Source organism: Mustela erminea, chromosome 7 (genome assembly GCF_009829155.1).
Source record: "Mustela erminea isolate mMusErm1 chromosome 7, mMusErm1.Pri, whole genome shotgun sequence".
NCBI classification, from domain to species: Eukaryota; Metazoa; Chordata; class Mammalia; order Carnivora; family Mustelidae; genus Mustela; species Mustela erminea.
In genome coordinates, this window is record NC_045620.1 from 26,954,150 (window position 1) to 26,965,633 (window position 11,484).

At 51.7% G+C, this 11,484-nt stretch overlaps 1 protein-coding gene across 2 annotated transcripts; it reads left to right on the plus strand.

Annotated features, from left to right (window-relative positions):
• The first annotated feature begins 1,485 nt into the window (after positions 1-1,485).
• On the plus strand, positions 1,486-8,900 carry NRSN2 (neurensin 2). Of its 2 annotated transcripts, none has more exons than XM_032351107.1 (3): positions 1,486-1,572; positions 5,106-5,300; positions 7,204-8,900. In XM_032351107.1, the coding sequence occupies exons 2-3, from the start codon at positions 5,115-5,117 to the stop codon at positions 7,627-7,629; spliced, it is 612 nt and encodes a 203-aa protein (XP_032206998.1). In that variant the 5' UTR covers positions 1,486-1,572; positions 5,106-5,114; the 3' UTR covers positions 7,630-8,900. The 2 variants fall into 2 exon arrangements, with proteins under 2 accessions (XP_032206998.1, XP_032207000.1); XM_032351109.1 differs by lacking the exon at positions 1,486-1,572 and adding an exon at positions 1,634-1,730.
• The last annotated feature ends 2,584 nt before the right edge of the window (positions 8,901-11,484 follow it).

Below are 11,484 nucleotides of genomic sequence, written 5' to 3' on the forward strand. Positions count from 1 at the left end.
TTTACCCCCTAACATCTCTTGGATCCATTCATTTCTCTGCAAGCCCACTAGGCCAAGTCATAGTTATCTCTGATATGGAGGCTCTTCTCGGATCTCTCTGCTTCCTCTCTGAAGCATTCTAGCCTGTTCTACAGAGGGATCAGCAGCCAGAGGGATCTTTTCAGTGTGCAGTCCAGAACACATCCCTCCTTCCAAAGCTTCCATGGGCCCCCACGACCCTTGGGTTGAACTGCAAACTCCTTACCTTGGCTTATGAGGCCCCGAAGGGTCTCATGTATGTTTGCCTCTCTAGCATCATCTCCTGTCACTGTTCAAGGTCTTTAGTTTTGGGCTCTAGGACTTTTCTCTGTCTCTTTTTCTGTCTGTCTGTGTCTGTTTCACACACACAGTTAAATGAGTAAGTAGTACATGTAAAGCACTTAGATAAGCCCTTTGCACATAACAAACCATATATTTGTTATTATTACTAGTCTATGTTCAGTAAATATCGATTGAGCTGCCTAGTCAACGCCAAACACTACACAACTCTCTGGGATACAATAGTGAATGAAAAAGATCTGGCCTCATCTTGGAATTCATTCATCTCTGTATCCCCAGCCCCCAGCACGTGGAAAGACAGAATGGTTGCTTAAGGCATGAAGGCATGTGTGTGCAATGGTGTTTGATGAAGCTCAGAGCAGTGCCGTGACTTTCCTAAGACCACACAGCAAGTGTAAGACAAAATCAAGGCTGTGGGCTCATGACAAGGAATGAAGTAGACACAGTTGTCTGGCAAGGGCTGGTTCTCCAGAGAGAGGGGCCACAAGGCACACACTGCCTGGAGCAGAACTGCAGGTAGGTTAGGAGAGAGAACAAGGGAGGCTATCTCACTTGTTTCTTCCAGAGGGGAAAGGAAGTTTCTCTCCCAACCCCTTCTCCCCAGCCTCAACTTCCTTTTCGACCTAAGAGGAGCTGAGCCTTAGCAAGGGTCAGTGGCTCAAAGAGGGAAAGAAAATGGAGAGAGGACGAGGGATTCAGTGACAGGTGAGGGGCCTCAGGAAGAGGTAGGGAGCTCCTGAGAGAGAGAGGGTGAGGGCTGAGAGAGAGAGAGACACAGAGAGAGACTGGAATCTGTGGAGAAAGTGGGGGTGGGGTCAGCAGGATGAGCACTTGTACACTTATGGCGAGGGGCTCCATGAAGAGGATGGAGACCCAGAGAGGATACAATGAGGAAATGACGGCTCGGTGAAGCAAGGGTCTTCTGGGATGGGGTGGGAGATTAAGGGAGTGATGGAGAGTCGGATCAGGAGTTTGAGGGACTGCAGGACGGGGTGCGTTCTGGGGAGGCGATAGGGTTTCCGCGAGCGGCCTGGGGTCTCAGAGAGAGAAGGGAACTCTGGAAGGAGGTAGGGGCTCTCATTCTGCAGGGGTCCGCAATCTGCAGAGCCAGCCCTTGGGGCTGGCGGGTGCCCCCCCCTCACCCCCCAGCCCCGTATCACCCCCGCCCCCCGACTGCGGCGCAGGCGCCGACAGAACCAGCTTCTGCTCGGCTCTCGCTCTGGCTCCCGCTCGGCGGAGACAGCAGGCAGAGAGGTGAGCTCAGCCCGGCTCCACGCGCGCGCCCCGACCCCCACCCCGCCTTCTCCCGGGTTCCGGGGAACCCCACCTCAGCCCGCATCCCCAGCCCCGCCACGTCCAACCTCGGACGGGACGGCGGCGCCCAAGCCTTGGTGTGCCTCGAGCTTTGGGAGGTGAGGTCCCAGAAAGTCGTAGGGGGCAGAGATCTCACCAGCCCCGTCTCCCAGAGACATCTCAATGCTGAGAGGATGGGCAGAGGCTTCGGAGGACAAGACCCCCACCCACCTCTTTATTAAAAACCTATTCCCACCCTTCCGTGCCTCAGTTTCCCCCTTTCCCCTGGGGGAAATGATACGGTTTATCTCGGCCAGGGAACTGGTGGTCCTATCAGAAACAGCGGTGCGGTAGCGAGAGGGAGGAATTGGCCCGATTTCCCTGGACTTGCCCCCCAAGAGGCCGCCCCTTCTCCCAACCCCGTCAGCGCCGGACACTGTTGTGGGCAGTGGGGGTCCAGATTGGGGTCTGGAAAGGAGAATGAATGAGGCCCTTCAGGCAATAGGTTCCAACCATCTTCAGACCCTTGCGCCTATCACCTTCGCGTACTTCTCCCTCCGCTCGCCTCCGCCGCAGTCTCCCCCCTCCGACCCTGTAGCCCCCCTCCTCTTCCCGCTCCTTTCACACTGAGCTCCTTCCTCCTCCCCTCGCCTAGGGACACCTCCCCAGCGGTTCCCATGGCAACCCACGTCCCGGGTACTCGCGCAGTGTCCGGAGCATCCTCTCTCTCCCTCCCCCTGACCGCCAGACCGCCTTCTAGCAGCCTTAACACGGGAGGGGGAGGGGCCAGGCCTAGCGGGAGGCTGCGTCAAGGTCACCTTCCTTCTCCAGGGCCAGCAAGATTGAGTGATTAGGTATATTTGAGGTTGAGGGACGGTGAGTTGCAGGGGAGGAGCTAACCCAGACCTACAATTCCCGAGCCTCTCTTCCCTGCCCCCTCCCCTAGGACTTTAATTAATAGTTGCAGCTTTGACTCTGACTGCCCCCAAGCCCCCATTCAGTCTCCCCACCCAGGCCTCCCGAGGGCCCGGGCCGGGGGCGGTTCCTGCAGTGGCCACACCCCCTCAGGGGCCCCGCCCCACCTTCCTCCCAGGGAGATTCCTGCTTTCTCGCGGGACCACTTGTCTTCTTCCTTATCTTTCGATTTTGGTCTGTGCCTTTTTCCATTCTCGATCCAAAACTTTTTTTTTTTCCTTGTCTTTCCTTTTCTTCTCTTTTTCCCTGAGTTATGGGTGACGGTTATAAAGAACTGCGATTTATAGACAGGCTATAAGAAGAGAACTTCTGGCGCTTGTGTGGATCCGTGGGGGCTCCAAGAATTACCCCAACACACACTTTGGCTCTGTGTGTGTGTGTGTGTGTGTGTGTGTGTGTGTGTGTGTGTGTGTCTATGTGTGTGTTTCTCCGTGGAGTGTCTTTGTGTGTAGTGTGTCTGTGTGTGTCTGTTTCTTGGTGCTATGTGTGTCTATCTGAATATGTCTCTAGGTAGTATATATGTGCCTGTCTCGGTATGTCTCTGTTATGTTTGTGTAGCCATGTTGGTGTGTGTCTCAGGTGTGTGTGTCTGTGCATCAGTCTGTGGTATGTCTCTGTTTGATTTGTGTGTGTGTGTGTGTGTGTGTGTGTGTATGCCTGCCTCTCTGTGCTATGTGGGTATGTGTGTGCTAGGGAGTCTCTCTATGCAGGAAATTGAAAGCTACATCTGATTGGAAATTGGGGGGAGGTCCAGAAATTTGTCTTATCCTTCAGTGTAAGCACATTGCTTTATTATTATTTTTTAAGATTTTATGTATTTAGTGAGAGAGAGAGAGAGAACGCGCCCATGAGTAGGGCAAGGGATAGAGGGAGAGGGAAAGAGAGAATCTCAGGAGACACTGCATGCTGAGCCCGTGGGGGCTTAATCTCACGACCCCTGAGATCATGACCTGAGCTGAAATCAAGAGTCGGAAGCTCCACCAACTGAGGCCCCCAGGCACCCCGCTCATTGCTTTATTTTGTTTGAAGCTGCTCAGGGGTGCTGATGCAGGACCCCAATCCTTTCCCAGTATAAACAACTCCCCTCCCCAAACCCACCCTTCTCCTCATCCCCCACTTTGGTTTTAGTCCTCTCCATGTATAGATACACAAGTACTTTCCATTACCAAGCCCTCAGTGTCTCCATCTGTTAAAAGGGAGATTCTTAAGGTAAGTGGTTGCCAGAGGCAGGGCAAAATGTGTGAAGGGGGTCAAAGGTACAAACTCCAGTTATAAAATAAATAAGTCATGAGGATATAATGTGTAGCCTGGTGACTATAGTTAATAATACCATATTGCGTATCTGAACGTTGCCAAGAGAGTAGATCTTAAAGTTTCTCTCACAAGGAAGGACATTTATTGGTAACTAGGTATGGTGACAGAGGTTAACTAGACTTATTATGGTGATCATTACAAATACTGAATCGTGTTGTATACCTGAAACAAATACGATATTATATGCCACGTATACCTCAATAAAAAAGGGTATTATTCTAAAAGGAGGGGTTCTTAGATAGGTTTCCCTAGAAATCTAAATACCCTCCAAGGGATGCCTGGGTGGCTCAGTTGTGTTAAGCATCTGCCTTCCTTCCGCTCTGGTCATGATCCCACCGTCCTGGGATCAAGCCCTGCATCGGGCTCCCTGCTTAGTGGGGAGCTTGCTTCTCCCTCTCCCACTCCTCCTGCTTGTGAAAAATCCTCAAAAAAACAAAAAAATAAACACCCTGAGACTAAGAGGGACCCTGGCTTTCACCTCCTTTGGAGTCAAGATGATTTGGGACTTGGAGGCTCTTGCCTTGTGAGTGGCAGCCCCGGGTAGGATTTTTTTAGAGCCTTGCACCTTGGGAGCTCAGCCTGATTGGACAAGTGTCAGCCATGATAGTTAACCCCAAGAGTACCGGGAAGAGGGGAAGATTTTGAGAGGAGGTGGAGATGAGAACCTCTTACTCCAGATACAGGGCTCAAAAGGTTTAGAATAAAAATAATAAGGAAGAAATTACAGTAATGGTAATGACAACTGGTGCCATTCCTTGGCCTCAGATATAGTAACTGTGTGAAGCAGAGGTGATTATTAGCCCTGCTCTACAGGTAAGGAAACCAAGTTTCAGAGAGGTGAAAGCACTTGTCTAAGGTCACACAGCCAGGAAGTGGTAGATCTGGGATTCCCATCCAGACCTGGGATTCTGATCCAGACAGTCAGACCCCCAGAACCCACAGTCCCAGCCACCGGGTGGCCTCCAGATTAAACAAGCACATTTACTGGCATCTATAATTGTTAAGCACTGGCCTTAGTGCCCCTATGCGCTGGCTCATTCACCGCATACTTAGGGAAAGACAAACCAGTACCTAGAAGGCCAGGCTGCGTTATGAGTGTGGATTATCTAAAATGGGAGGAAAAGCGGATGACGCACAAAGATGCCGGGGGTCTGGGAGGGTCTCATGGATCTCTCCCCCTGTCTGCACCTTGCTTCCCCCCACAGAGATCCACAATGCCAGGCTGTGACCGTTCCTGCAGCTGTAGCCGCGGCCCCAAGGTGGAAGATGGCAAATGGTATGGGGTCCGCTCCTACCTGCACCTCTTCTACGAAGACTGTGCAGGTGCGGCCCTCAGCGATGACCCTGAGGGGCCTCCCATCCTGTGTCCCCGCCGACCCTGGCCCACACTGTGCTGGAAGGTAAGGCCAGAGGAGGAGCAACTCCTGGGATTTCTCGGGGCTGCAGGGAGGAGATGGGATTGGTGGATGGAAAAAGAGATGGTACAGCAGGTACAAGCAACAAAAGCCCAAGTAGGGGAAACCTGGCTGACTCCGCTGGTAGAACGTGTGACTCTTGATCTCCCGGTCGTGAGTTCAAGCCCCACATTGGATGTGGAGCCTACTTTTTTAAAAACTGGCAAATGACTACTGTTGATAAGTCATTCAAAACTGTACAAATTTGGGGCACCTGGCTGGCTCAGTTGGTAGAACGTGAGACTCTTGATCTTGGGATTGTAGGTTTGAGCTCCACACTGGGGATAGAGATTACCTAAAAAGAAAATCTTAAAAAACAAAACAAAACAAAAAACCTCAAGTGGGCTTAAACAAGGAAGGGAAAATATCACCCACTTTATTGAAAAGGCCAGAGATTGAGCAACTTCAGGCAAAGTTCAATCCAGTCGTTCAAGATTTCTCTTAGTCTTCAGGTTCCCCATGGTACCCCTGCCCGTGTGGCCCCTTTAGCTTCAGAATCTATGCACATGTTCTCCAAGTAGCTGCTACCATTCTGATCTTCAGCATTTTCACTCCACACCATCCGCCGGAAATCAGAATTTCCTCCAGTATTTCCTTCAGAAAAGAAACACTGGTTTCCATTTCCAGGAGTCCTGTCAAGCACTGCGTTGGCTCTGATTGGATCACTTGCCTGTCTCTGAACTAATTACTATGGCCAGAGGGCACAGTATACACTGACTGTAAGGAAGTGGGGTTCATTTCAGCTAACTCTTCCTGTGGCTTCTCAATGACATATTGGAGTACTGTCACAGGGACAGTGGAGGAAAGAGGCAGTGAGTGTCTCCAACAACCAGGGAGAGTGGTCAGTGAGGGCGCAGAGTGTAGGGAAAGGGGTGGAAGTGGCAGTAAGCTGAGTCCCTACAACAGGCATAGCTCTTTGCTAAATACTATAATGAAATTGAGGCAAAGAGCCCTTCCCCTCGGCTTTCAAAGGGCTTCACTCTACTGGGGAGGCAAAGTGTAGAGATCTAGAGAACTCAGGCCAAGCGGTCAGAGGGTGCCAGGAAGGGAGATGCTCTCAGGACCTGGAGTGAGCAGGGAAGACTCCCAGGAGAAAGTGAGCATGTATTTTAAAACTTTGAGCATCTTCTAATTCTAAGCCAGGCAATGTGCTAGGCTCTTGAGGACAGAGAATTTGAGATGTGGTCCCTCTCCTCTAGGAGCTCCTAGCTGTGGTTCACGTAGTCATTCTGCAAACATCCACTCAGCTACTGCTCTGTACCAGCGTCATGCTAGGAAGACACCTAGTGACCCAAAACAGACAGTGTCTGTTCTCATGGCTCTCCAGTCTCTCGTTCCAGTGGGACAGGCAGATATCACTTACATAGTAACGAAATTCCATGTTCAAGTGTGCACCATGGTGAGTGCACGGAAGAAAAAATGTGCACAGTGTTTGTACAAATGCAAAGCAGGGGACCTGACCCAGGCCAGGGGCATCCCAGAAGGCTTCCCTGAGGAGGTGAGTTTCAGATGAGATCTGAGGGATGTGTAGGAGTTATCCCGAATGCAGGAAGGGGGCAGACAGGATACAGAGATGAGATGGGACCCAAATAATAATGTAAGGAAACTCAAGGTACTGGAAAAACCTACTGCTAAGTGGGAGTTGGAAAGACGTTGATCTAGGGGTTTCAAGACTCCAAGTAGAACATGACAGTTTGTGCCCCTCATCAGTTCAATCCTAGGAATTGTATTCTGTGACTTCTCTGTGATTCCCATCTCTTAAGGTTAGACCAAGTTGTTACCGTTAATTCTAATTGGGATCACCATCAGGCTGACCCTAATACCTCCCAATCTGTCTGCCTCTCTCCAGATCAGTCTGTCTTCGGGAACCCTGCTTCTGCTGCTGGGTGTGGCGGCCCTGACCACTGGCTATGCAGTGCCTCCCAAGCTAGAGGGCATCGGAGAGGGGGAATTCCTGGTGTTGGATCAGCGGGCAGCTGATTACAACCAGGCCCTGAGCATTTGCCGCTTGGCAGGCACAGCTCTCTGCATGGCGGCTGGGATCCTGCTGGCCATTTGCCTGCTCTGGGCCATGACTGGCTGGCTGAGCCCGGACACCAAGGCAGAACCCTTGGACACCGAAGCTGATGGCCATGTGGAGATCTTCGGGGATGAGCCAGAGCAGCAGCTGTCCCCCATCTTCCGCGATGCCAATGGCCAGTGTTGGTTTTCACCACCTGCCAGCCCCTTTGGGCAATCCTCTGTGCAGACCATCCAGCCCAAGCGGGACTCCTGAGCTGCCCACAAGGCCAGAGGAGGAGCCAGACCTGGGGTCTGGACCATTCCTCTGTCCCACCACACCCGGCCCTCCAGTTGTCTCCCTATCTTCTCCCCTTCAGTGGGGCCCCTTCCACCTATCAGAAGACCCAAGACCCAACTCCAGGTCAAGCGAGTCTGGAGCTCAAATCCCAGTAGCCCTTCCCAGGGATTGAGCCCCAACTCCTCCAAGATGCCAACTTTCCCCAGGTCCTCCCAAAACTTCCCACCTACCCTTCCTTCCCAAGACCCTTCAGGAGAAGAAAACTTCCCTCTCAATCTATCCCCCCTCTACTCTCTGTGACCCGGGGAAGCCCCTTTTCCTTTCAGACCATCTGTTCCTGTCTCCATACTATGAGGGGTTTGGATCAGATTCTAGAGTTCCATGACTTTCCTCTCCCCAGATATAAGCATTACCATAGACAAAGTTGGCGGGTTGCGTAGCGAAGTCATTCTCATCTCGGACCCCTTCCTCTGTCAGCTGCTCCAGTATGCCTGCGGATGGGTCAAGAGCACTCAGTGGGACTTCCCTTCCAGGATGGTGCGGAAGCAGTCACCTCCTACAGAATGTTTTCTGTGCATTTTGGCCTCAGAGCCCCTGAGTCTGGCCCATGATGCGCTCTTATTAGCCTCAGTTTACAGACGAGTTGGGAGGAAAGCGGTCAGTCCGCAGGAATGGGGACCCACATCTTCTGCCTCCTCTTGGACCAGCTCTTGTTCTATGGCTGGAACAGGGGACCTGCCCGATGCTTTCCTGGCTTCCACGAGACCTCCAGGGGTGGGAGGCAGGTGGTCCAGGGAGCCTGGTTGGAGGCCTGATGGTCCTATGTAGCTCAGAAGAGAATTTGGACATGCATTTAAATGGTCTCTTAGAGCCGAGGGGCAGGAGAACTGGGATGTCTTTGCCCTTCAAAATCCGCCCACTTAGTAACCATCACCCACAGGTTTTGACCTTACTCTGTAACATAATGCGTCCTCCTGGGGGCTCCAGAACCTTCATCCCGCAGGCTCCCCAGCCAGATGCATCACCTCCGTTCTTACCACTAGAGGGAGCTCCAAGACAGCAGGAGAGAGGAGCCCACGGATCCCGCCCCTACCCTCCCCCTCTCCGTCGCACCTCCACCCTGGAGGGGTCTCTTGGGAGTGTCCACCGTTCTCCCCAACCAGGCAGGCACTACTGCCCCTGTGCCCCACGCTCCTTCCCCACTCGGGACCCCTTCCATCTTACTTTCCCTTTCAATAAAAAGCTGGGACGGATGCTGGCTTGGCTTCTTTTCTCCCTGACCATGGGCATGCGTAGAGAGGATAAAAGACTGTTAGGAGCTCCTGCCGTGTGCTGGACACTTAAATCCACTATTTCTCATTAGCTCCTTACGATAACTCTTTGGGAAGGGGGACTATCATTTTCATTTTGTTTTTAATTTTTTAAAAAAGATTTTATTTATTTGACAGAGAGAGATCACAAGTAGGCAGAGAGGCAGGCATGGGGGAAGAGGGGGAAGCAGGCTCTCTGTTGAGCATAGAGCCGGATGCGGGGCTCCATCCCAGAACCCTGAGATCATGACCTGAACCGAAGGCAGAGGCTTAACCTATTGAGCCGCCCATCTGAGCGCCCCTCATCTTCATTTTACAGATGAGTTAACTAGTAGTCAGAGAAATGGGGCGACTTAAAGGGAGGATTTAAATGCTAACTTGTTGGGGTGTACCTGGGTGGCTCAGTCGGTTAAGGCCTGCCTTCGGCTGGAGTCATGATCCCAGGATCCTGCATGGAGCCCCCCATCGAGCCCCCACATTGAGCCCGGCACCGGACTCCTTGCTCAGTGAAGGGTCTGCTTCTCTCTCTCCCGCTGCCCTCCCTGCTTGTGGTCTCTCTCTCTCTCACTGCAAAATATATAAAATCTTTTTTAATAAATTAAAAAAAAAAAGTACTGACTTTTTGGGAAGGAGATTTCTCCAGCGTCTTGACAACCCATTGCCCCCATCCCTGAGGGGGAGGTAAGCTCCTGGAGCCCAGAGCTCTGGGATCTGGAGCTGGCGGGAGCTGTTTCCAGGGCAACACAAACAGCTAACCCCTATGAGCACTTACCAGAGGGCAGACACTGTTCTCAGTGCCTAACAGACACACATTCATTCATTTACCCTCACAACAGCCTATGAGGTAAGGACTATTATTCCCAAACCTGGCTCCCAGACAGCAGGTTTTTATTTCCAACCATGATGTGCTCCTGCTCAACTATCCCAAACTGCTCCTGTTAAACCCGTCCTTCAGACCAGCCCCTGCGAGTCCCCCCTCCCCCACCCCCCCTTAGAGGGCGGTGCTCCAGCTCCCTGCTGGCTCTAGCCCAACCCTTGGAGCCATCTTGGCCCCAGTCTGTCCTCACCCTCTAAATCCAACCCAGTGGCTAGCCAATCTCGCAAATACAGCCTCACCCAGCTTCTCTCCGTCCCCACAGCCTGTGGCATTTGTCCCCTCAGTACAGTCTACAGCTTACCTATTTGTTATATGTGCGTCCGTTACCTGTCTACCCCTGCCCCAGTGTGATCTCTGCCAAAAGGAGGATCTTCCTTCACTTTGTTTGCTGACATACCCCAAGGGCCTAGAAAACGCCTGGCACAGAGTAGGCGCTTGACAAAAATGGCTTGAATAAATCAATCCTAGTTTTATAGGTGAGGACCGGGAGGCTTGGGAATATTGAGTAGCTGACCCAAGGATGCACACGGGGGCAGAGCTGAGGTTCAAACACAAGCAGTGGAGCTCCTGAGTCCACAGTCTGGGTCACTGCATTGCACTGCCCCTTGGCTTAAAGGTGCAGAGCTGGGGAAATGACACTGAGCGCCAACAAACCTATTTAGGAATGCTTGTTGCCCTGTGGAATTGTGAGCTTAGTGTGAACAGATTTTTTTTTTCCCAGAGAAGTTAGAATCCAAATTTGTATATGAGATGTATCCATTTTTAATTTTTTCAAAGATTTTATTTAATTATTTGACAGAGAGACAGCAAGAGAGGGAAACCAAGCAGGGGGAGTGGGAGAGGGAAAAGCAGACTTCCTGATGGGCAGAGAGCCTAGCATGGGTTTTGATGCAAGGGCTCTGGGATCATGACTGAGCCAAAGGCATGCACTTAACTGCCTAAGCCACCCACGCACCCCAGAGATGTATCCGTTTTTAAAACATCAGTATGGGGGTTGCTGGGTGGCTCAGTGGGTTAAGCCTCTGCCTTTGGCTCAGGTTATGATCTCAGGGTCCTGGGATAGAGCCCCACATCGGGCTCTCTGCTCAGAGGGGAACCTGCATCCCCCCCCCACCCCGCCTGCCTCTCTGCCAACTTGTGATCTCTCTGTCAAATAAATAAATAATTAAAAAAAATTTTTAAAGATTTTTATTTATTTATTTGACAGACAAAGATCACAAGTAGGCAGAGAGGCAGGGGGTGCTGGGAGGGGGAGCAGGCTCCTTGCAGAGCAGGGATCCCCATGTAGGGCTCGATCCCAGGATCCTGAGATCATGACCTGAGCCGAAGGCAGAGGCTTTACCCTACTGAGCCACCCAAGTGCCCCAATAAATAAGATATTTTTTAAAAATTAGTATCTGTTTCAAAATTTGACTGAGCACTGAGCAGGAGGAAACATTCCCAGGGATAGCTTCAACTCCTGAGAGGCCACATGTGACCTATGACTTGGACACTCTGAGTTCGTGCCCTCAGCTGGACAGGACCAGGGATGGAATTTCACATTGACAAGATGGCCTCCAGAAATGGAAGTAGGCCTCCATCCCCGGAATATCTATATCTCAATTTAGTTTTCCTTCCCAGCTGCCAAGGAGGAAGCCAACCCTG

Coding starts and splice junctions, on each gene's coding strand:
- NRSN2 (XM_032351107.1), top strand. CDS start 5,115: ATGCCAGGCTGTGACCGTTCCTGCAGCTGTAGCCGCGGCCCCAAGGTG. Junction 5,301..7,203: donor GGCCCACACTGTGCTGGAAG/GTAAGGCCAGAG, acceptor GCCTCTCTCCAG/ATCAGTCTGTCTTCGGGAAC.